This window comes from Saprolegnia diclina (genome assembly GCF_000281045.1).
Source record: "Saprolegnia diclina VS20 unplaced genomic scaffold supercont1.37, whole genome shotgun sequence".
Lineage (NCBI taxonomy): Eukaryota > Oomycota > Saprolegniomycetes > Saprolegniales > Saprolegniaceae > Saprolegnia > Saprolegnia diclina.
This window is the reverse complement of record NW_008246104.1, coordinates 297,770-316,218: the sequence shown is the minus strand read 5'-3', so window position 1 is coordinate 316,218 and position 18,449 is coordinate 297,770. Positions and strand designations below refer to the sequence as shown.

General features: G+C 59.1%; 13 protein-coding genes across 15 annotated transcripts; 6 read left to right on the top strand and 7 right to left on the bottom strand.

Moving 5' to 3' along the window:
- Window positions 1-229: 229 nt before the first annotated feature.
- On the top strand, window positions 230-739 carry SDRG_10788 (hypothetical protein; the record flags this gene model as incomplete). The annotated part of the gene is made up of 1 exon (XM_008616799.1): window positions 230-739. The coding sequence occupies one exon, from the start codon at window positions 230-232 to the stop codon at window positions 737-739; it is 510 nt and encodes a 169-aa protein (XP_008615021.1).
- Window positions 740-776: 37 nt separating this feature from the next.
- Window positions 777-1,922, bottom strand: SDRG_10787 (hypothetical protein; the record flags this gene model as incomplete). Its single annotated transcript, XM_008616798.1, has 7 exons — window positions 777-964; window positions 1,021-1,083; window positions 1,129-1,222; window positions 1,270-1,307; window positions 1,354-1,464; window positions 1,517-1,661; window positions 1,710-1,922. 7 exons carry the CDS (start codon window positions 1,920-1,922, stop codon window positions 777-779), a joined length of 852 nt encoding a protein of 283 aa, XP_008615020.1.
- A 140-nt stretch (window positions 1,923-2,062) lies between these two features.
- Window positions 2,063-4,067, top strand: SDRG_10786 (hypothetical protein). Its single transcript, XM_008616797.1, has 8 exons — window positions 2,063-2,128; window positions 2,176-2,368; window positions 2,418-2,501; window positions 2,550-2,645; window positions 2,697-2,766; window positions 2,812-2,840; window positions 2,888-3,112; window positions 3,165-4,067. Exons 1-8 carry the CDS (start codon window positions 2,067-2,069, stop codon window positions 3,846-3,848), a joined length of 1,443 nt encoding a protein of 480 aa, XP_008615019.1. The 5' UTR covers window positions 2,063-2,066; the 3' UTR covers window positions 3,849-4,067.
- A 466-nt stretch (window positions 4,068-4,533) lies between these two features.
- SDRG_10785 (hypothetical protein) lies at window positions 4,534-5,522 on the top strand. The gene has a single exon (XM_008616796.1). The coding sequence runs from the start codon at window positions 4,539-4,541 to the stop codon at window positions 5,385-5,387; it is 849 nt and encodes a 282-aa protein (XP_008615018.1). The 5' UTR covers window positions 4,534-4,538; the 3' UTR covers window positions 5,388-5,522.
- Window positions 5,523-5,955: 433 nt separating this feature from the next.
- Window positions 5,956-7,003, top strand: SDRG_10784 (hypothetical protein). Its single transcript, XM_008616795.1, has 3 exons — window positions 5,956-6,144; window positions 6,194-6,289; window positions 6,337-7,003. Exons 1-3 carry the CDS (start codon window positions 6,093-6,095, stop codon window positions 6,936-6,938), a joined length of 750 nt encoding a protein of 249 aa, XP_008615017.1. The 5' UTR covers window positions 5,956-6,092; the 3' UTR covers window positions 6,939-7,003.
- On the bottom strand, window positions 6,904-8,846 carry SDRG_10783. Of its 2 annotated transcripts, XM_008616793.1 has the most exons (13): window positions 8,784-8,846; window positions 8,622-8,738; window positions 8,487-8,574; window positions 8,364-8,437; window positions 8,106-8,318; window positions 7,911-8,060; window positions 7,816-7,869; window positions 7,728-7,763; window positions 7,621-7,686; window positions 7,521-7,575; window positions 7,361-7,475; window positions 7,234-7,320; window positions 6,904-7,184 (listed from the first exon to the last, which is right to left on the bottom strand). In XM_008616793.1, the coding sequence occupies exons 1-13, from the start codon at window positions 8,826-8,828 to the stop codon at window positions 7,013-7,015; spliced, it is 1,272 nt and encodes a 423-aa protein (XP_008615015.1). In that variant the 5' UTR covers window positions 8,829-8,846; the 3' UTR covers window positions 6,904-7,012. The 2 variants fall into 2 exon arrangements, with proteins under 2 accessions (XP_008615015.1, XP_008615016.1); XM_008616794.1 differs by having other exon boundaries at window positions 6,904-7,320.
- A 189-nt stretch (window positions 8,847-9,035) lies between these two features.
- Window positions 9,036-9,510, bottom strand: SDRG_10782 (hypothetical protein). The gene has a single exon (XM_008616792.1). It carries the CDS (start codon window positions 9,469-9,471, stop codon window positions 9,139-9,141), a length of 333 nt encoding a protein of 110 aa, XP_008615014.1. The 5' UTR covers window positions 9,472-9,510; the 3' UTR covers window positions 9,036-9,138.
- A 256-nt stretch (window positions 9,511-9,766) lies between these two features.
- SDRG_10781 (hypothetical protein) lies at window positions 9,767-11,428 on the top strand. Its single transcript, XM_008616791.1, has 11 exons — window positions 9,767-9,863; window positions 9,915-9,996; window positions 10,041-10,189; window positions 10,234-10,320; window positions 10,380-10,443; window positions 10,488-10,554; window positions 10,607-10,691; window positions 10,740-10,926; window positions 10,970-11,033; window positions 11,077-11,228; window positions 11,275-11,428. Exons 1-11 carry the CDS (start codon window positions 9,788-9,790, stop codon window positions 11,393-11,395), a joined length of 1,134 nt encoding a protein of 377 aa, XP_008615013.1. The 5' UTR covers window positions 9,767-9,787; the 3' UTR covers window positions 11,396-11,428.
- SDRG_10780 lies at window positions 11,236-12,252 on the bottom strand (the record flags this gene model as incomplete). 2 transcript variants are annotated; one of them, XM_008616789.1, is made up of 7 exons in its annotated part: window positions 11,236-11,555; window positions 11,598-11,688; window positions 11,735-11,773; window positions 11,819-11,881; window positions 11,925-11,963; window positions 12,005-12,072; window positions 12,119-12,252. In XM_008616789.1, coding segments are annotated over 7 exons (500 nt in total), but the record flags the coding sequence as incomplete, so codon positions are not given. The 2 variants fall into 2 exon arrangements, with proteins under 2 accessions (XP_008615011.1, XP_008615012.1); XM_008616790.1 differs by lacking the exons at window positions 11,236-11,555; window positions 11,598-11,688 and having other exon boundaries at window positions 11,689-11,773; window positions 12,119-12,250.
- Window positions 12,253-12,436: 184 nt separating this feature from the next.
- On the bottom strand, window positions 12,437-14,989 carry SDRG_10779 (hypothetical protein; the record flags this gene model as incomplete). Its single annotated transcript, XM_008616788.1, has 3 exons — window positions 12,437-12,709; window positions 12,760-13,803; window positions 13,853-14,989. 3 exons carry the CDS (start codon window positions 14,987-14,989, stop codon window positions 12,437-12,439), a joined length of 2,454 nt encoding a protein of 817 aa, XP_008615010.1.
- A 568-nt stretch (window positions 14,990-15,557) lies between these two features.
- SDRG_10778 (hypothetical protein) lies at window positions 15,558-17,097 on the top strand. The gene has a single exon (XM_008616787.1). The coding sequence runs from the start codon at window positions 15,611-15,613 to the stop codon at window positions 17,033-17,035; it is 1,425 nt and encodes a 474-aa protein (XP_008615009.1). The 5' UTR covers window positions 15,558-15,610; the 3' UTR covers window positions 17,036-17,097.
- Window positions 17,098-17,191: 94 nt separating this feature from the next.
- Window positions 17,192-17,918, bottom strand: SDRG_10777 (GTP-binding nuclear protein Ran). Its single transcript, XM_008616786.1, has one exon. The coding sequence runs from the start codon at window positions 17,909-17,911 to the stop codon at window positions 17,276-17,278; it is 636 nt and encodes a 211-aa protein (XP_008615008.1). The 5' UTR covers window positions 17,912-17,918; the 3' UTR covers window positions 17,192-17,275.
- Window positions 17,919-18,140: 222 nt separating this feature from the next.
- SDRG_10776 (GTP-binding nuclear protein Ran) lies at window positions 18,141-18,443 on the bottom strand (the record flags this gene model as incomplete). Its single annotated transcript, XM_008616785.1, has 1 exon — window positions 18,141-18,443. One exon carries the CDS (start codon window positions 18,441-18,443, stop codon window positions 18,231-18,233), a length of 213 nt encoding a protein of 70 aa, XP_008615007.1. The 3' UTR covers window positions 18,141-18,230.
- Window positions 18,444-18,449: the final 6 nt, after the last annotated feature.

Genomic DNA, 18,449 nt, shown 5'->3' with positions numbered 1-18,449 from the left:
GCAAGGATGCACATTTGGTCGAGCGTACCGGTGCAATACGGGGACCGGTAGCTGCTGCAGGTACGCGTGCCGAGAAGGAGACCGCCGCTTACTTTGAAGGTAAGCTTAGGTTCCCTGGCGGAATAGCATCATACCGGTAGAGCAGAGGCCCGCGGATGCTGTAGATCAGCGCCAAAAACCCGCCGCGTGGGAGGATTTCAACGGGAGCATCCGTATACGCATTAACCGGATGCGCGGTGCTTGTTCTTATTCTGTTCATCGCACCATGACCGACGCGCTAAAGGCCAAGCCGCGGATCCAGTGGGACGAGGAGACGATCGCGCTCCATGATCTGGACCGCGGGACACGCATGAAGATCAACGAGCCCAACACCCCGTACCACTACTACGAGGCCGAGGAAGACCACGGCAGCGCGATCCCCGTCGCCATGACCGACGTCACGCTTGAGCTGCACAATGCGCACCCCGCGCACGCAGAGCCCTCCAAGCCGGCTTCGTTGGCGCCCATCTCGCCCGCGCGCAGCGCCTCGAACGGCTCGGAGCTCAAGTGGGACGAGCTCGAGACGAAGCTTAAGGTGCAGGAGAAGCGAAGCGAGTGGGACTCGGACTCTGACACGGGGTCGCCCAAGAAGAAGGACTTTTCCAAGAAGCGCAAGCAGCATTACAACGAGTACGAGATGATGAAGCAGTGGCGCCAGCAGCACCAGGATGATGCGAACGACGACGACGAAGACGCGTAGGTAGAAGAAGAAGCAGAGGCAACCATGCGAATACATGTTAAAAATGACTCCCAAACTTGGTCCGGCCCGACATGGTGCACTTGGGCGCCGTCTTAAAGTTGGAGAGGACTTGCGTGCCCACCGCAGCTTGCTGCTTGTAGGCGTTGGGGGCGGGACTCATTTCGTGGCTGCTGCGGGCACCGACGGGCGCCTTGGAGCGACCGACGATCGAGAACGAGTAGGCCGCTACACCAAGAGATCGACGCGTCCGTCCACGGCTCACGGAACAAGCAAGCCCATACCCGAGTTGTTTACTGTCGACACTACTTGGCGACCAACGGCGACGTTGCCCGTGTTGTACTGACCTAAGTAAAAACTAGGATTCTGGCGCGCTACCAGTCAGTACGAACCAGGGCCCACGTCGGCAGTGGACGACTCGGTGAGCGGCTTTCGGTTGACTTTCGAAAACGATGGCGCGGGCGCCGAGCGGTTCGTTGAGCGTACCTACACCCCAGTATGTTCTTGCCGACGCCACGTAAGAAACGACGTACGGCTTTGGTGCTAATGCTCTCGGGTGTGTCATATGCACCTGCATACAAGCGTGATGCAACCTATATATGTCGTCCTTCTAGTACCTGGGCCTGGTGACTTCTTGGTGGGCTCAGCCGGCGTAGTCCACTTTTTGCCGAGCGAGTAGTGGGGTGCGTTGGCCTCCTTCAGATTAACCACTTGGCTCGAGTAGTCGCCTACGCAGCACCATGTAGCATCAGCGCTGCATTAACATACTCGTCAACATACCAGGGCCAGGGCAGCTGGCCGCCAACTTGAGGTCGGAGACAGAGCCAAACTTTTCCCGGCCAGCGACCGAGCATGCTGGCGCCGTGCGCATCGTCGAGAGCACGGGCTTGCCGAGGGACGTTGGCACTTGATACGCGCCAGGTCCCTACAGGCCATACACGTGAGGCGCGATGGGCTAGAGCTGGCTTCTGACAGGGGACTTGGAGCCGTCGGAGCCTTGGCCGCGGCTGCTGCTGCCAAAGCACGTGGTTGGCGCCGTGCGCTTCCGCGAGTCGACTTGCTCGCCGCAGGACGATTTGATGTCATCGTAGGCCGTGTGCAGCGGCGCAGCGCCGACGCCCTTGTTGGGCGACTTGGACGGCGACCGCGGGCTCTTGGCGTCGGCCTTGGCAGGGCTGTTGGACATGCTAATCGCAAACTTGCCTTTTTCAGCACGGCCAGGACGCCAGCTAAAAATAGACTCCAAATGCGCAAACGACGCGGATTGGTGGAGAATTTAGAATCCGGATAGGCGTATCCGAACAAAGATCCACTTTTCAATTCGCGCGCGATGGCCGAGCTCGGGACGCTCCACAAGCAGCATGCGCGGGCCCGCGATGTCATCGGCGCCATGTACGAGCAGGAGGAAGATGACCATGAGACCTAAGTTACCGAGGTAGATGCGACCGCCTAGCAGCCAAGGAGACAGCGCTGGACGAAGCAGCCCGGGGCATGCAAGCGCTCCGCGACGAGATGACCCAGCGCAAGGAAGAATGGGCCATGGAGAAGGCAAACATGGCGCGCGCGCTGGAGGACATGCAAGAAGAGATGGTGGGGAAGGACCGGCGATACACCGAGCTCCATCGTGAATGGGTACGATGGACCTTAAGCCCAAGTTGACAATGACTTGTAATGGGCGTAGCATGCGGCGAGTGACCAAGTCGAAGCGCTCCAGCAAACCCTGCAAGAACGAGAAGCCTACGTAGCTAAGATATTCGCGGAACGGGTGCCATGCCGGCTATATGATCGGGTACGGTGCTACTGCCTTGCCTAGGAAGCGTCCACGACCATGACAGAAGACTCCGCAACGAAGCATGAGGCGGCCGTGCAAGGCTTCTCGCACCAAGAAACAACAGCCTTGGAGCAACTTGTACCATGATACTACTCGTCCTCGTCGTTGATATGGTGAATGACTCTGCAGGAGCAAGTGCGCATGACATCCAGGTATTTGGACACGTACACATCGGACTTGACAAAGGCCGTGAACCAACGTAAGCTACCTCCGTGAAAGAGCTTCGTGAAAAACCGATGTGTAGTGTCCAAGGAAGTCCAATCTCTGGAAGAGGTCCCTCGACATCAAGAATTGCTGTTGACCTTGTATACCTTGCTCAGAGCCAAGGGACATGCGAAGCCATGCTGCTCGCGCAGAAAAACAAGGCCGCGACCGATGCGACGCCGCCAAGCGCCCGGCAAGAGATGGTGGATGGTCTCTGCGACCAAGTCGGCCGGCTTCAAAGCCAGAACATCGAGTACGAGACCACAGTGAGCCGACTGGAAGAAGCGCTTGCGAAGGCGGCGGATGAGACCGCGACAGCGCAGACACAGCTTCTCGAGCTGGTAGCCACGCACCATAGAGTTTCGAGCAAATAGGTCACGTTTATGTTCATAGCGCGTGCAGCTTGGCGCGCAGGCCCAGCTCGTCGCCAAGTACGAAGCGTCGAGCTTGAGCGGCACCCAAGCCATGGACTCGCTTCAGAGCTCCATTGCACTGATTTGCGCAGAGTACGACGCCGAGCGCGGGGCTCTGTTGAAGCAAGTCGAGGAGCTCTCGATGGCGTCGATCACGGGTGAACACGCGAAGCTCGTCGAAATCGAAGAGATGCAGGCCAAGATCATGGATGCGGAGAACGCGCTTCGCGAGAAGGCGAAACACGTGGCCGAGCTCGAGGCGGCGCTTCACGCCAAGGACGAGATGGAAAAGCGCGTGACACAGCAGCAGCAACCTGCGGACGAAGCCACCCAGCGGACCCAAGCCCCATCAGCCATCGCCCCATGTGTTTCAGCATCTCTTGCTTCCAGTGGGGCGCTGTCGCCAGCGTTGACTGCAACCAGCACCGTCGCAGAGTTTCCCGTCGCAACCCAAACCGCAGCCGCGCGCGTGCCCGACGAGTGCCCAACGTGCCACGATGAACCGTTTGGTTTTATGGTGCGTTGCCAGCAGTGCAAGCAGCAGTTCCACGCAGGGTGCGTTCGCTCCAAGCGCCAAAAGACGTCGCGTGCCGGCGTTTACGTCTTTGTGTGTGACGCGTGCGCGCCAAGTGCGTCCGGACCGGCGACTACCACGTCAGCATAAAAAGATCGTGCACGCCATCCTTGCGCGAAAACTTTGGGCTTCTCATTGATCGTATGCGACTGCGGGCATCCATAACACAAGCCTAACACGGCGATTGCCAGTGCGCACACTGAAATGCTTGGAATATCAGCGGCGGCGCTACCGACGCCACCGCGACTTTACCCTTGGAAGATATACGGCTCTTCTACTGACCACGCCGTGCGCCAGCCTTGCTGCTTCTCGGCACCTGCTCGATACTGCTACTCTGGCCACGAACTCTGCTGGTTCTTCCATAGAAGCCGCGCAGTAGCCGCGGCGCCATGAATGGTGGCGACGCTAGCTCTCGGGTGCATCTTGGTACAGCGCCGCGGTGTTCATTGTCACGGTCTTCTTACGACGTGGCAAGAAATTCGCATTCGCCAGGGTCTCCCGTAATGTATCACTCACGCCTCAACACCCCATTACACGTGCGGTCACAAACACGCTTCGATCCGGATTCGGTCCGGATACGAAAGGGCAACCTGAACCGCGGCGTGTGATTGGGCCTTGCGTGTCATTGATTCAAGAAAACAAGACATTACTTGCGTACGGGCCAATCACAGCGCAGAGGCCGGGCTTTTGGGCCAATGAAACGCCGAGAAAGGGCGCTTGCTGTAACGCCGCCCGCAAAAAAAATGAGCGCCGAGCAACATTGTCACTCTTGGAACGACTATGATGCTCTCGGACATCCTTGGCGACTCTGGCCGCGCCGCCCCCCGCAAGGCGCCCGTGCACCTCGACATCGATGCCCCGTACCCGTCCTGGTCGACGCCGTCGCCGTCGTCCTCTGTTATCTCCACCGGCACGACCGAAGACTCGAGCTCCGGCGATGAATTCGTACACACGCGCCGGTTTGCACCCACGACGGCCGCCAAGGCCGCGACCAAGAAGACCAAGACGCGCACGAAAGCCGACGAGCAGTCCAACAAGGAATTTCGCCGCGAGTACAAGAAGGAGTGGTACGAGAAGAACCGCGAGAAGGCGCTCGCGAAAATGAAAGAGTACTACGAGCGCCGGAAGCAAGCCGGCACGCTCCACCGCCGCTCCAACAAGAAGAAGCCGACGCCGAGCGTCGAGTCGTCGCCGGCGTCGTCGTGCCAAGACGAGCCGATGACGATGTCGCCGAGCTCGAACGCGCACTGCGTGCCTGTGATGCCGCGCCAGTCGACGATGCCCGCTCTATTTATTCACGAAGACCCCCGGACACAGTACTCGTCGCCACCCGTCTCGGCGCTCCGCCCGCCGTCGCGTTTCGGCGTCTACGACCACGCGCCGCAGTTTCCGCCAATGTCGCACCACCACTACCACCAGCACCACCACGACACTCGTGCCTTCGAGTATACACCCTACCACCCCCAGCAGCCCCAGGCGCTCCACCAACACCAACATCATCCTATGCACCAGCAGCAGCCACACCCGCAGCAGCAGCATCACCACCACCAGCATCAGCAGCAGCAACAACAACCTCCGCAGTCCGACAGTCACTTGAACCTGTTATGCCACGTCGCGCTCATGGACTAGCTACACGTCTTGCATGTCATCAACAACCAAACTCTCTCACCAACTCTAGACGTCCGTCTCCTGGACATATAATTACGTAGCCGTATCATCAATTCTAATATGTTAATAAGCACCACCAAACTATTCTTCGAGCGAGTTCATGCCTGTTCATGGTGGCTGCCACGCGTTGCGCTCGGCATTGAAGCTTCGAGGCGCAGGTTTCCCTGGTCCGTCCCTAACGTTACAAACAAGTTGGGGCATCTCAAGTGGGTCCCGGCTTCAACATGCGCTTCCGTGCGATGCACCCAAGTCCGCCGCCGAGCGACGAGAGAATACATGAATCTTCATCTCGCCCGCACCGTCCTTGTCGCCTTCCCATAGACATCACGCACGCCTGTCTCGGCACTGGTAGCCAAGTGTTGTGCGTTGAGCGCCAAGTCCAATTCCACCAAGAAATGGCGCATGGCGGTCGTACACTGTAGATCGCTAGGCTGACGACACTTAGGTTTTGTCCAACTCGTCGCTGATTGGCTATGAGTGATTGAGAGACCCTTTTGATAATTGTCGTCCGGATCGCCAATCCCAAAGGCGCGGCGTCTGTTCAAGATCCAGTCCGGCGAGCTCGCGTCGCCAGCTGCGAGTTCCAATTCCGGTCGTTCGGCAACCATGGGCTGGCAAGCTCCGCCATACATACACTAGAGTACAGCCGTTCTCGACACAGCCATCATGCAGCTCTGGCGCGCCCTCGTCGTCGCCATCGCCGCCACCGACGCGGCCCGTGCGTGCCCGCCTGATCCTTCTCGCATACTCATGCTGCGCGTGCGTAGAATGCCCCGCCAACATGCAGCCCGTGAGCGTCTTGGGCCTCGCCGACGTCCAGTGCGTCGCGTCCACGCCGTGCTCTGGCATCTACGCCGCCGCCGGTGCGAGCCTATATGTCCTTCGACGAAATGACTCATGGCGCTCGTAGGCACGGCGGTTGGATCGTGCCCGGTGGGTTCCTACTGCAGCGTGTTTCCTGACAATGAGCTCGTCATGGTCATGCGCTGTGCGACCGACGGGTACCCGGGTGCCATCTCCCTCAACGCCGACGGCTCCATGCACCGCCCAACAACGTCCGTCCCCGGCACGACGCCACCCTCCACGGTGAGCCCAAGCATGACGCCATCGATCTCCACGCTGCCGCCAAGCTCGTCGACACCAAGCGCCACGTCGCTCTCGCCAAATGCAACGACGTTCTCGCCCAGCAGCAACCGCAGTTCGGCGCCTCCGCTGACCGAGCCAATCACTGTGACGCCCGAACCGTCGTCGATCGTCATTCCCGTGCAGCCAACGACGGCTCCGACTTCGGCCAACCAGTCGGCCGAGACGCCTCGCACCGACACGGCGTCCAGCAGCGGTCTTGGTGCATCGGCGGTCATCGGGATTTGCATTGGCGCCGTAGCGCTGGTGGCCATTGCGATTGGCGTCCGCGTCGTCCACGGGCAAAAGCAACCGGTGGCGGACACCGCGGTTGAGACCCAAGCCGAAGGGTATACGCTCACGCCTCGACGCCACGTCGTGTTGCTTTAAGCTGACGACGCTCTACAATGTACAGTGGTGGGATATAATCTAGTAGGCAGAGTATTTGTGGCGTGCGTCGTCGTCTACAAACTCGCATAGTTGGCCACGAGCTGGTCGAGCCGCAAAAAGCACGAGTCGAAAAACTCAGCATCGACGTTGTGCGCAGCGTACTGGTGGAGATACGCCTTGGACGCAAACATGCAGTGGGCCTTCTCGACCATCGTTGCGAGTGGGCGCAGCATCGCTTGGGAGTTCCTAGCACATCTCGTTGGCTGAAGCGCGTCCTCATGAAGGAGACGCGTACGAGACGAGCGCGGCCGCCTTGTCGTAGCGACTAAAGGGTTGCCGAGACGAGAAGAGGTGGCTGCTGGGGTGCACCCACGGCGCATACCTATCTACGAGTTCAGCTATCGCTAAGGGCGGCAGCGTACATGCGTGGATCTCCAAAGCTCTCGAGCACCGTCGCGGCCACGGTCGCGCTCTCGGGTCCGCGCAAGAAGACGAGGTTCCCGACACTTTGGTTCACTTCTCTCCGAGGCGACGTCTCTGCGCATAGCGTCGGTAGGAGGAAGTAGTACAAGTGTCCTGTACCAAGCGAGATGTCCCAGTTGACGCCTTCGTCGAGGCTGCAATTGGCGATTTGCATCTAGCGAGTGAGGGTGGTATCATCGTCGCACACGTCGGTGTGTACCTGGTGCAGGTGCTTGAGGATGCCCGACCACTGATGCGTGCTAAACTCGCGGGACCGTGTCGAGAGCTAGTGTCGGTCGTTTTGTATGTCATTTGAGACGGTCGAACCTGTGGCACGAGCTTGATGTCCAGGAGCTTGTAGCCCTAGAACCGTAATGCCGTTCACTCTGCTTACATGGACAAAGTTGCAACGCACGGGGTGGGCGCAGAGTTCGCGCAAGATCGTCGGCAGCAGACACGCCGATCGCGCCTAGTCGATACCTTGATATATTTTTTTCGAGCAAGGTATACGTCGACTGCTGCGGCAGGAAGCAAGACGGACGCAATGTGGTTGGCGAGCACGTGGTTCATCTGGTCGAGGGATGGCTTGGGGATCGTGAGCAGCTTCTGGCACGCGCGGTCCGCCATGTCGTTCTGCAGCAAGAGAATACCGTCCGACGACTAACGTTAGCAACGTCAGCGAGAGGGAGCTCAGCGTAGTACGACCTCGGAGAGGCAGGCCATCGTGAGCAGTGTGTTGTAGTTCTGCACGATGATCTCGCCGGCTTCGTAGGGCCAAATGACTGTGTGAAGGCGATGGGCCGTCGGAAACTGGTCGTGTAAAAGATCCGCGACGAACGAGCCAAGGCCCGAGCCCGTGCCGCCCGCCAGGCTCTGGATCGCGTGAAAGCCCTTGAAGTAGTCGCAGTGCTCGACCTCCTGCGTCACGTTGCACCGACCTCGAGCCAAGATGAGACGACGTACGCGCTGGAGGACATCGAGGATGGCCTCGGCGCTAGCTGCGCCGTGCACCGTGTAGCCGTGCGCCCAGTTGTTGCCTACAAGAGCGCGCTCGCGAGAACAGTGTGCGATCGACGTGCAGCGTACCCGAGCCGCTCTGCTGGCACACGCTGTTGGTGCGGTCGTACTGCCAGCGCCCCGACGCCGCCGCGCGGTCCTGGCATTGCATGACCACCTATGCTTCTGTGAGGTATGCGTTCACGCATGTGTGTCGTCGTGGACCTTGGGCTCCATGTCGATGAGCACGGCCCGCGCCGTGTGCGACGGCCCGCGGAAGAAGATGTCCATCTCCAGCGGGTCCTCGAGCTCGGTCGCTAGCTTGTCAAAGAGCGCATAGCCCTACGGCAGATGCGTACGCCATGTGCGCAGCGAGCGACGACGTACGAGCTGATTGCCGCATTGCCCGAGCTGCAGCGTCACGATCGACATGGTGCTCGGACAGCTCGGACAAATCAATGGGTTTTACACTGTTTGGTGCGAGGTTAAAAGGTTTTTGGACAAAACGTGGGTTAAACGGTGGGGTTGAACGGAATGACGCAGGTTGAACAGGTTTAACGTACTTGGTCCTCCCAGATGCGATCTTCCGCTGTCAACTCGAGTCCATCGAGTCGGTGATACCCTGGGGCAGACGTTGCAGCGGATGCCAATGGTAATAGCAAATATGTATAGGATAAGACCGTTCTCAATCTTATCCTGTCGATGCATTCGTAGCCTAAATATCCCAACACGCCAAGCGGACTCATGCCATCAAGGCAGCGTGGCAGAGCAGGGCGAGCGGCGACGTATCGCTGTCGTGGGCCTCAGTCGCCGCCTTGCGCTCGAGTCGCTTTTGCTTGATAGCGTCGCGGTTGCGGCGGTACCATTCTTGCTTGTACTCGCGCTGCCGGTCGCGGTGCTTGTGTCGATACGCTTTCATCTGTTGCAGCCGCTTCTCTCGGTTTATCGCGTCGTAGCTGCGCTGCTTTTGGAGGCGCTCGCACCGGTGCTGTTGGTACCACTCGCGCTCGAGCTCGCGCCGGCGGAGCGTCTTGTGGAGCACAAGGTCGCATCGTAGGCCGTCGTCGCAGCTCATCGAGACTTGTCAACTGCGGCTCTGCCGACAGTGTTTTGCGATCTTGAAACGGACATGGCCGTTGCCGATGCATGTCAAACCGCCACCGCGCTTTCTTCTAGTCGGTTCTGTCGTTCTTAAATTCTGCCTATCCATTCTTTTAAGCATTCACCTTGTCGTGGACTCTCTGTGGTTGACGCTCGACAACCGACAGGACATTTTCCGAAAAGAAGACACAGATTGTGATGGAGCGTGGGCGAGGGGCTTTCGTTCTTTTATTCTTTCTTTTAAACATTAAAGAACGGTCGCGAAACGACGCTCGCACAGCTAAAAAGGGATGAAACGCTGGCCGTACCTCGCGCTCTTCTTCGCCAACGCGGTCGTGGCCGCGCTGCTGGCGACCTACGGACAAGGTTGTCCATCTATCGAATGACAATATGTACTACTGACGATATTGACGCTAGATCTGCTGCAAAAATCGCCAGCGATCGGGCACTGCGACGTCCGCGCCAACGCCCACTGCCTCGGCCAACAAACCATCTACCGGTACTTTGCGGCAAGAGTCCATAGGCGACACTATCTGGTGCTAGGGCGAGTGCGACGATCGCGGTCTTCTTCCTCGTGCTCATGCTGCTGAGTGGGCTCTACGAACACCGCGCATTTCGGAGCCGCCTCGTGCTCGGCTGCCAACTGCCCGTGTACCTCGGTGCACTCACCGGCGCCTTCTTCCTCCCGAATGGTACCATCCTACTCCTTTACGCAGAAGACACGTTGTGTTCCTAGAGGTCTTTGACGCCTACGCCTACATTGCGGCCGTGCTCTCGGGCCTCTTCATCCTCATGCAAATCGTCATCCTCCTCGACTGCGTCTGTACGACGCCACTTTGATGCGATCCGACCGTCGTCCTGACGCAACTTGCGTGTGCGTAGACCACGTACGCGACAGCCTCCTCAACCGCATGCAAGATCCCAAAGCGCCCCGCTCGTGGCTCTGGTAGAGCGCTGACACGTTTCGTTATCTGTAGTACAGGTGCATAGGCCTTGTGTCTACCTCGGCCTCTCGGTCACGGGTCTGGGCTTGGCTGTGCTCGGTCTCGTCGTTCTGGTACGTCGCACAATCTGAAATCTGGGAAGCGTGAAGAATTTGGTGAGGGTAGTTTTACTACTACGCCGCCTCGCCCCTCGGGCTCGGCTTTCTCATTGGGACCTGTGTCTCGATTCTGGTCGTTGTGCTTCTCAGCGGTAGGCTGTGTCGAGCTGTCACATTTGCAAAGCGTTTTCAACGAATAGTGGCCGACCGGGTTGGCGCGGGTCTCTTGCCGCCCGCCGCCATCGCGCTCTACCTCGTGTACCTTCTCTGGCAGACGCTGCTCTTGCTTCCTGATGTTGAACCGGCCTTTCTCCAAGGCGGGAGCCGAGCGAGTACCATTTCGATTCCAAGCACCATCATTGCCGCACTGACCGTCTCCTACACGGGGTACGGCATGCCGACACACGAATGTGTCTACGATGCGACGCAGGTGGCGAACGTCGTGCGCTGCGTCGTCCATCTTTCGCTTGGAGCTCCCCGAAGCCCCAACAGAGGTGCTATCTTAGCCTATCTTAGTGTGGTACGAGCGACACGTAGACAGCGTTGGATCCCGTCTGCGCCGAAGCGGGCCGCCGTGTCGTCGACATTGAACCGCAGATCATGGCGCCGAGCTGGCAGTTCCACTGCATCATGCTCTTTAGCGGCCTCTACATGGCCATGGCGCTCACCAACTGGGGCGTCGGCACCGGGTATCACCTTTGTATCAAGTTGATACATGTATCGATCGAGGTGTAGGGAGAGCGACACGCAGCGCGTGAGTATGTGGGTGCAAATCGCATCGCAGTGGGCGACGACCCTCCTCTTCACATGGACGCTCCTCGCGCCGCTCGTGCTTCCCGACCGCGATTTCTCTTAACTAACAGAGCTGATTGCAAATGTTGACCTCGAGTAGAAATAGCTAGTGGCATGAACGCCACGTCAGTAAGCAGGGTGGCAATATGGCGCTTGCGCTAGACGGGCGAGATCATGCCCCGTTCAATGAGGTCGGGCACTTCAGCAGCCAGCCACGGAGCGAGCTACACAAAGCGTATTGGCGCTGGCAACGAGAACGGACGTACGCCAAGGGCGAGTGCGTGGGCGATGCCAAAGCGGGGTACGTTTCGCTGCCAGAGCGGCTCAAAGTGAACTGTGAGGCAGATCTTGCCGCCCCTATCGCTGCCTCGGAACCAGGTTCTCGGCGGACCGACGAGCGCACCGGTACATCTTGGCTGTCTTGCCGTCCAGCTCGGGCAAGCTACGACGCACATGAAGACCGAGACACACGGTAGCTCGATCGCACCAGATCTCGGGGTTGGTCACGGGGTAGGTGGCTGGAATCTCAAACTCCATCTCAAACTCGTATCTACGCCATATAGAGATAGATAGCATCGAGCGTGGCGACGCACCGCAGGCCATTGTGGAACGACCAGCACGTGCCCGTCCAGCTACACGAGCCATGAGGTCCCGTTAGCGTGAAGCCACGTACTGTGTGCCATTGGCATTGGACGCGATCGTAAACCAGTCGTTGTCCGCCGCCTTGTTCATTTGCACATACTAAATCGCACCCGTCGCATCCGACCAACGTAGTAGCATGGCCTGCCTGGATGAGCGCCGTGTACTCCTCTTTTAGGCGCGCGATCCACGCGTCGCCGTCGCGCGGGCCTGCGCGTGTCGTCAGCAGCGGCAGCTTCTGCACCGTGCGCTTCGTGCCATCGGCGATCGGCGAGTCCATGCTTATTGCGATCTGCCAGCGTATCCGGACATCCTCTCCGGATACAGGGCAGGCTAAACACACGCCACATTTCCATCTTGCCGCCACAAGCCCGACCCAAAATGCACAATGGCGGCGATGCGATGTCGACCGTGGGCATAGCGTAGGGTGTAGTATTATGGGCGTATGCAAATGAGGAGGACGGAACTACATCATGCGGATCTCGAGCTGGTTGAGGCGTTCGTTGGTGCCAAGCGGCAGGCGGACGTTGATCATGCCCGTGAACGAGACGACGGCCTTGGCCTTGGCACGGAGCTGCTGGCACATTTGCTTTTGTGTCTCGAGGTCCGAGATCGACTGTTTCCAGCGCTTCATCTCTTCGACGAGGCACTCCATGTACCCAAGCAGCACAAGGTGCAAGTTGCGCTGCACTTGGGCGTCGAGGTCCGCGAACCGGTCCGCGCTCGCCTGTTCGCTGCCCTACACACCATCGGGTCAGGTCCGCTTCCAAAGACGAGAGGTCGACATACTGGCGCCGGCACGATCGCAAGCGCTTCGACAAACGCGAGGCCGTCGCTGTACTTTTTGCTGTCGAGGATCTCGAGGAAAAGCCCAAAGTTCATGAGCGTCTGGAACGCATGCGCCGCGACGCGCGCTTGGTTGAGCACGATCTCGAGTGCCCACGCCGACCGGAGCCACGTGTCGGCAAACGTCCGCGCGTGGTTGAGCCACACTTGGCGGTCCGGCGTCGAAAGCGTCGCCGCCAGCTGGGCGTTCAACAATACCATGGTGCTCTGGACATCGCCGGCCAGCGTGAGGAGCTTGAGCGCATCCGAGGGTCGACCTTGGTCAGTCGCCATGTGCGACGTGTAGAGCACAATGTCGCGGACCTCGTTGCGGTCGAGGTACTGGTCGAGCGCACCGGGCGTCCGGGATGCATCCGAGGGGTGCGTCGTGCCGCCAAGGACCTCGAACGCAAGCGTATCGAGGAGCAGCGTCGCACTCAGAAGACGGCGGTCATCGAGCGACTGGTGGCAGGCAATGTACATGGCCGCTTCCTGCGGGTTGGAGCGCTGGAACGAGTGCACGTACTGCCGCAAGAGGCGCGTAAAGAGGCTGTGGTTGGGGAAGAGGCCGACGTGGTGGAGCGCCAAGGCAAAGTGCACGGCCTCGACAAGATACCCTTTCGCCGCGAGCGACTCGACCGCCGTGTCAAACTGGCCGCAGACAAGCAGGAGGCGGACGTACTCAAAGACGCCCGAGATCGTCGTGTGGTTAAAGTCGGACGGCGAGATGAGCGTCACGACCTTGGACGCGATCGCGCTTGGCGAGGCTTCTGACGCGTGAGCAAACCACTGCAGTTGCCAGAGAAAGTCTTCAATGTTCTCCATGACGCCGGCCTGGCGCGCAAAGGCGTCGTGGAAGCTCAGGAGGTTCAACACCGCGACTTGAAATTTGTCGACAGCCGGGTCCACGGCCAGGAGAAGCGTCGCCAGGTGGTCGCACTCGTCCCGCATCGCGGCCTTGGTGGGTGCCGAGACGGGCTGCTTCTGGACAATGCTCTGCAGCGCGTTCTAGACAAAGAGCGTCGTGAGAGAAGGATATTGGACAGGACGGACAGACCTTGACGTGCTGGAGGAGCTTGGTCGAGGCCGGCGCCTTGCTGAGCGCGTCGTCGACAAGCGAGAGCGCATCGCTGGCAATGCCTGTCCGAAGGCAGTAGTAGACGTCGCTCCAGAGGCTTGTTGTGCGCAGAACGTGGCGCGTGTACGTCTGCACGAGTGCCTTGACGCCGGGGACACCACCACGCGGCGCCTGCTCCTGGCGGATCCGGCTCTCGATAAAGAGGCGGTATCGGAGCTCAAAGTGGGTCTGTGCGCCGCCCGCGAGCGACTGGAGCAAGGACGCGTCCTGCGACGCAAACGCAGACTGGAGTGAGAGCTTGGCCGGCGCGCCCCGTTCAAAGTTGACCATGTGATGAAGGAGCTCCCAGCTGCAGAGCGTCTCTTGCTCGAGCGTCGACGCCGACGCCGTCGCGACAAGGCTCTGTGCGCTCGTCTCGAACGCCTGGAAGACGTCCCCCGACGTCGCGGCCGCGCGGGGCACGAGCTTCTGCGTGACCGTCGCGTAGACCTTCATCGCTTCCGTCATCGTGCTCGGGATGTTCTGAAGAGGCGCCGGCATCGGCGTGGCCGTGAGCCCGACGACAGACGGAGGCACGGACGTCGACGGGGACGGGCGCGGGTACGCGAGCGGCGCCTGGCGGCCTTGCAGATACGCCATGAGCTTCGTCTTGGACGTCTGGAACTCATCGTGGAGCGTGTTGAGCGCGTTCTGCTGCGCGGCCCGGGTCGTCGCCGCCATGGTCTCTTCGATCGCGGTCACAACGATCATGTCGTGGTGGTGGCGCAGGAATCCGTCAAGGTCGCTCACACCGACGAGCGTGTCCCGCGGCTCGTACGCCGCCTTGAGCTCACTCTGACGGAGCTCGCGGCTAAGCTTCTCAGCATCAAAGCCCCGGCCGGCCAAGAGGAACTGCGCCTTGTTGCTCGAGAAGGCGGCGTCGGTCGGTGGGCCCGCCAGCGACTTGGCGCTCGTGACCGCGTGGAGCTGGTCGAGGCTGCGCTGGAGGGAGGGGAGCTGCTCCATGCCCCGCGTGAGCTGCAGCGAGTTCTGGTACAAGCTCTCGAAGTCGAGCTTGGGCTTCTTGGACGCATGCTCGGCCGCGCCCGGAGCCTCGCTCCGCGTCGTCGTACTCATGGGTTGGCTGGCAGGGATTTTATATGGCCGCAATTGAAAACAATAGCATTTTAGCCAATCCAAGCGATCCAAAGTGCACATACGACATCTCATTGGCCAAAATCGCATGTCGAGGTCGTTTTGCGTATGCGGATCCGGATAAAGACCTCCCGCCACAACGATCTTGGCGCTTTCACGCCACGTCAGGCATGCCCGCGACCTTGGTCGTCGTGACCCAGCGGAATGCGACCTGTTTTACGCATTAGAAAATGCCAATACGTTATCGTGCAACGAAAGACAATATTCCGCGCGGACTGACGTTTCTCTCAGCCGGCGCTGCCAGATACCGCACACTGCCGTGTGCGGGCGCTGGGCTCTCAAAGTGCGTGTCCCTTGGCGCTCGCCACTACCGGTCGGGAAGGGAATTTGTCCTTATCAGCTTGACGACAAACCGTGGGGCGTCCAAATCTTCGAAGGTTGAAGTTGCTTCGCGCCTTCTTTTTCCTGCGGTCGCGCTCGGATCGGGCTCTCTCGGCCCTAGTATACCTCGACCCACTTGTTCGATTCGAATACACGACCCGCTGTGCCCTTTGGGTTGCGCTCCTTCTGTATGCACTCGAGCATTCGCCGTCCACTGGACCCATGACGTCGCCCTTCTTGACGGTCGAGGACATCAAGATGTGCTTCTCCATCTTTTGCTGCGTCTGCGGCGTCGGGTCGCTCGGCCTCGCTGGCAACTATGCGAGCGCTGGCTACGCGTGGGCGACGATCGCGTTTGTCTTTATGGCGGTCGCCAACACATATGCGACGTGGTGTATCTCCAAGGTGCTCCTCGTCGCGCCGCGCACGGTGTTTACCTTTGGCGACGTCGGCGAGTGGTGCCTCGGCGTGCCCGGGCGGTATGTCACCATCGTTTCGCAGTGCCTTCTCTGCACATTGCTGCCGATCGTGTTTCTCGTACTCGGCGGCTCGCTGCTCGTGATCCTCTTCCCAAACTCGTTTTCGCATACGACGTGGATCATCTTGATGGCGGTCACACTTCTTCCGGTCTGCCTCGTGCCGACGATGAAGGAGGGCGCGGGCATGGCGGCGGCGGGCTGCTTGGGCACTGTCTTTGCCGATTCGATCGCGCTGTACCTTCTCATTGTCAACATGCACGATGTCAACCCAAGCGGCATCTCGCCGCCGTCGCCGGCCGTCGACTTTAAGAGTGTCACGACTGTCTTTGGGAACCTCGCGCTCGCGTATGGCGCGTGCATTATCATTCCGACGCTGCAGCACGAACACACCCAGCCCGAGCGCATGCCCCGGCTCATCTTGGTGGCCCAGACGCTGATCTCCATCTTCTTCTTTCTAGTCTCGGTGCTCGGTGTCTTCTCAACGGGCTGCCAAACACCTGGGAACCTCCTCTTTGCGATTGCGAGCTCCAACCTCGGCTTCACCGCGGACCGCGGCCTCGTGATTCTCAGCTTCATCTTTATGCAGCTCCACGTCACGATCGCGTTCTCGGTCATTTTCTTTCCCGTCTTTCAGATCCTCGAGCGCCTCTGCTTGGGGCTGCACGGGGACGCGCCGCGGACGTCGACGGCGCACAACCTCATCATGGAAACCCCCGTCATGGACGGGCTCCAGGGCACCGGGTTTGGCAACGACAAGGTCCACCGCGAGGTGCATGATGCGTATGCTGCGCCCGGCGCGTACCTGAAAGCGGCCATTTTGCGCACGATCATGGTTTGCGTCTGCGTCATTGTCGCCGTCGCGTGGAAGGACCACCTCGGCGCGCTCATGGACTTTGTCGGCGCGTCGACATCCTCGCTCATCAACATGATTCTTCCGATCCTCTTTTACCTCAAGACGTTTTGGCCGACCGTCTCGCTCGGCGAGAAGATCTTTGCCGTCCTCTGCATTGCCATCTCGTGCTTCCTCGCCGTGTACGTTTCGATCCAGACCGGAAAAGAGCTGTTTGCGCCGGAAGCTGCCAACCCTCTCGTCCTCTTCCCCAAGTGCCCTGCCGAGTACCAGCGTGTGGTCTTTACCAACACGAGCTACTACGCCCGTCCATTGTAGACGCGCTATAATGTACGTGTATATAAATCGATACAAACGATATACCTGTTTTGTACATTCCATTTCTTTGAAAACGAGAATGCAAGTGTCATTGTCACATGCGACGCACGACGAGTCGGCGCAATGACTTTCCACCCTTGTCCACAAACTCCATACTTGATAGACTGATACACTTCACTATTATGGAGTTTGCTAAGCTAGTACTCGGAGAGCAGTACAGCGCGACAAATGCACAAGGCATTAGATCATGTCCTCGTCGTCGACCTCGGGCAGTGGCGCGCTCATGGCTGCCACATAGTCGACCTCGAGCCGGGCCAGCATCGTGACGTCCAACTCGAGCGCTGGGGGTGCGATCGCAATCGCGTTCACAAAGGTCACGGTGTCATCGCCAACGATTTTGCGCACGAGATGACAAAAAGGTTTCTCGAGTTGGTAGTTGGCCTTGACGGAAATGTCATAGTACTGAAGGTTCTTCTGTCGGTGGAAAGTGATTTGCTTGGGCTTGACATCGCGGTGCTGGACATCGTCGACCTTGTTGCCACAGAGGACGATTGGGATGTCTTCGCAGACGCGGACAACGTCGAGGCGCCAGTTGGGCACGTTCTGGTACGAGAGGCGCGACGTGACGTCAAACATGATGATGGCGCCATGCGCGCCGAGGTACGAGCTGTCGCGATAGCTCTGACCGGCAATGTCCGAGCAGTTGAGCCGGAGCGGTCCAAAGATGGTCTCGAATCGGAGCGTGTGGGCCTCGGTATTGGGCGTGGCGGTGTACGCCTCCTTGAACTTGCCCGTCAAGTGGCGCTGTAGGAGGGCCGACTTGCCGACGCCGCTATCGCCAACGAGGAGCAACTTGAATTCCGCGACTGGCCACATATTGGGCGTCTTGAGCAATGGACTTGGAAAACGATTTGGAAACGTCCGTGGAAAAACGTCAGCATCTGACTGATGGTCTTGTTTGCATGAGACAAGATGTCTGAATGAGAGAATGATGGTCGAAAGGGCATCTGAGATCCCTTGTGCTGACGCCCTAATAAAATTATGTAGCACTATTGCACAAGTACGCAGTCTCCAATATCGACCCTCGTCAGTTGGACACCAACAAGTTCATCCCAGCTGGTACACCTGTATATTTTTATGGCCTTGCCTGTACTATTGCTGAAGTGCACACTCTGTACATGTAAATGCCTCCATATTAAAGATCCTCGTCCTCGTCAGGAAGCGGTACATTCGCGGCGGCCATCATGTCGGCCTCCAGACGAGCGATTTGCGCCGGATCCATAAAGATTGCCATGGGGGGAACATAGTGCGAAGGAGACTCCATGAACTTCACATTGTCGTCCCCAACGAGCTTGCGCGCGAGCCAGAGCAGTGGCGTCTCGATGTTGTAGTTGGCCTTGACCGACATCTCGAC

What these genes read in the sequence shown, in the direction of transcription:
- SDRG_10786 (XM_008616797.1), top strand. Translation starts at nt 2,067, where the DNA reads ATGGCCGAGCTCGGGACGCTCCACAAGCAGCATGCGCGGGCCCGCGAT. An exon ending in CCGAGCTCCATCGTGAATGG is followed by an intron (nt 2,369 to 2,417) that starts GTACGATGGACC and finishes TAATGGGCGTAG; the next exon opens with CATGCGGCGAGTGACCAAGT. An exon ending in AAGTCCAATCTCTGGAAGAG is followed by an intron (nt 2,841 to 2,887) that starts GTCCCTCGACAT and finishes TACCTTGCTCAG; the next exon opens with AGCCAAGGGACATGCGAAGC.
- SDRG_10785 (XM_008616796.1), top strand. Translation starts at nt 4,539, where the DNA reads ATGATGCTCTCGGACATCCTTGGCGACTCTGGCCGCGCCGCCCCCCGC.
- SDRG_10784 (XM_008616795.1), top strand. Translation starts at nt 6,093, where the DNA reads ATGCAGCTCTGGCGCGCCCTCGTCGTCGCCATCGCCGCCACCGACGCG. An exon ending in CGCCGCCACCGACGCGGCCC is followed by an intron (nt 6,145 to 6,193) that starts GTGCGTGCCCGC and finishes GCGCGTGCGTAG; the next exon opens with AATGCCCCGCCAACATGCAG. An exon ending in TGGCATCTACGCCGCCGCCG is followed by an intron (nt 6,290 to 6,336) that starts GTGCGAGCCTAT and finishes TGGCGCTCGTAG; the next exon opens with GCACGGCGGTTGGATCGTGC.
- SDRG_10783 (XM_008616793.1), bottom strand. Translation starts at nt 8,828, where the DNA reads ATGTCGATCGTGACGCTGCAGCTCGGGCAATGCGGCAATCAGCTC. An exon ending in GGCAATGCGGCAATCAGCTC is followed by an intron (nt 8,739 to 8,783) that starts GTACGTCGTCGC and finishes CATCTGCCGTAG; the next exon opens with GGCTATGCGCTCTTTGACAA. An exon ending in TCCTCAAGCACCTGCACCAG is followed by an intron (nt 7,576 to 7,620) that starts GTACACACCGAC and finishes CTCACTCGCTAG; the next exon opens with ATGCAAATCGCCAATTGCAG.
- SDRG_10782 (XM_008616792.1), bottom strand. Translation starts at nt 9,471, where the DNA reads ATGAGCTGCGACGACGGCCTACGATGCGACCTTGTGCTCCACAAGACG.
- SDRG_10781 (XM_008616791.1), top strand. Translation starts at nt 9,788, where the DNA reads ATGAAACGCTGGCCGTACCTCGCGCTCTTCTTCGCCAACGCGGTCGTG. An exon ending in GGCCAACAAACCATCTACCG is followed by an intron (nt 9,997 to 10,040) that starts GTACTTTGCGGC and finishes ATCTGGTGCTAG; the next exon opens with GGCGAGTGCGACGATCGCGG. An exon ending in CTGACCGTCTCCTACACGGG is followed by an intron (nt 10,927 to 10,969) that starts GTACGGCATGCC and finishes GATGCGACGCAG; the next exon opens with GTGGCGAACGTCGTGCGCTG.
- SDRG_10778 (XM_008616787.1), top strand. Translation starts at nt 15,611, where the DNA reads ATGACGTCGCCCTTCTTGACGGTCGAGGACATCAAGATGTGCTTCTCC.
- SDRG_10777 (XM_008616786.1), bottom strand. Translation starts at nt 17,911, where the DNA reads ATGTGGCCAGTCGCGGAATTCAAGTTGCTCCTCGTTGGCGATAGCGGC.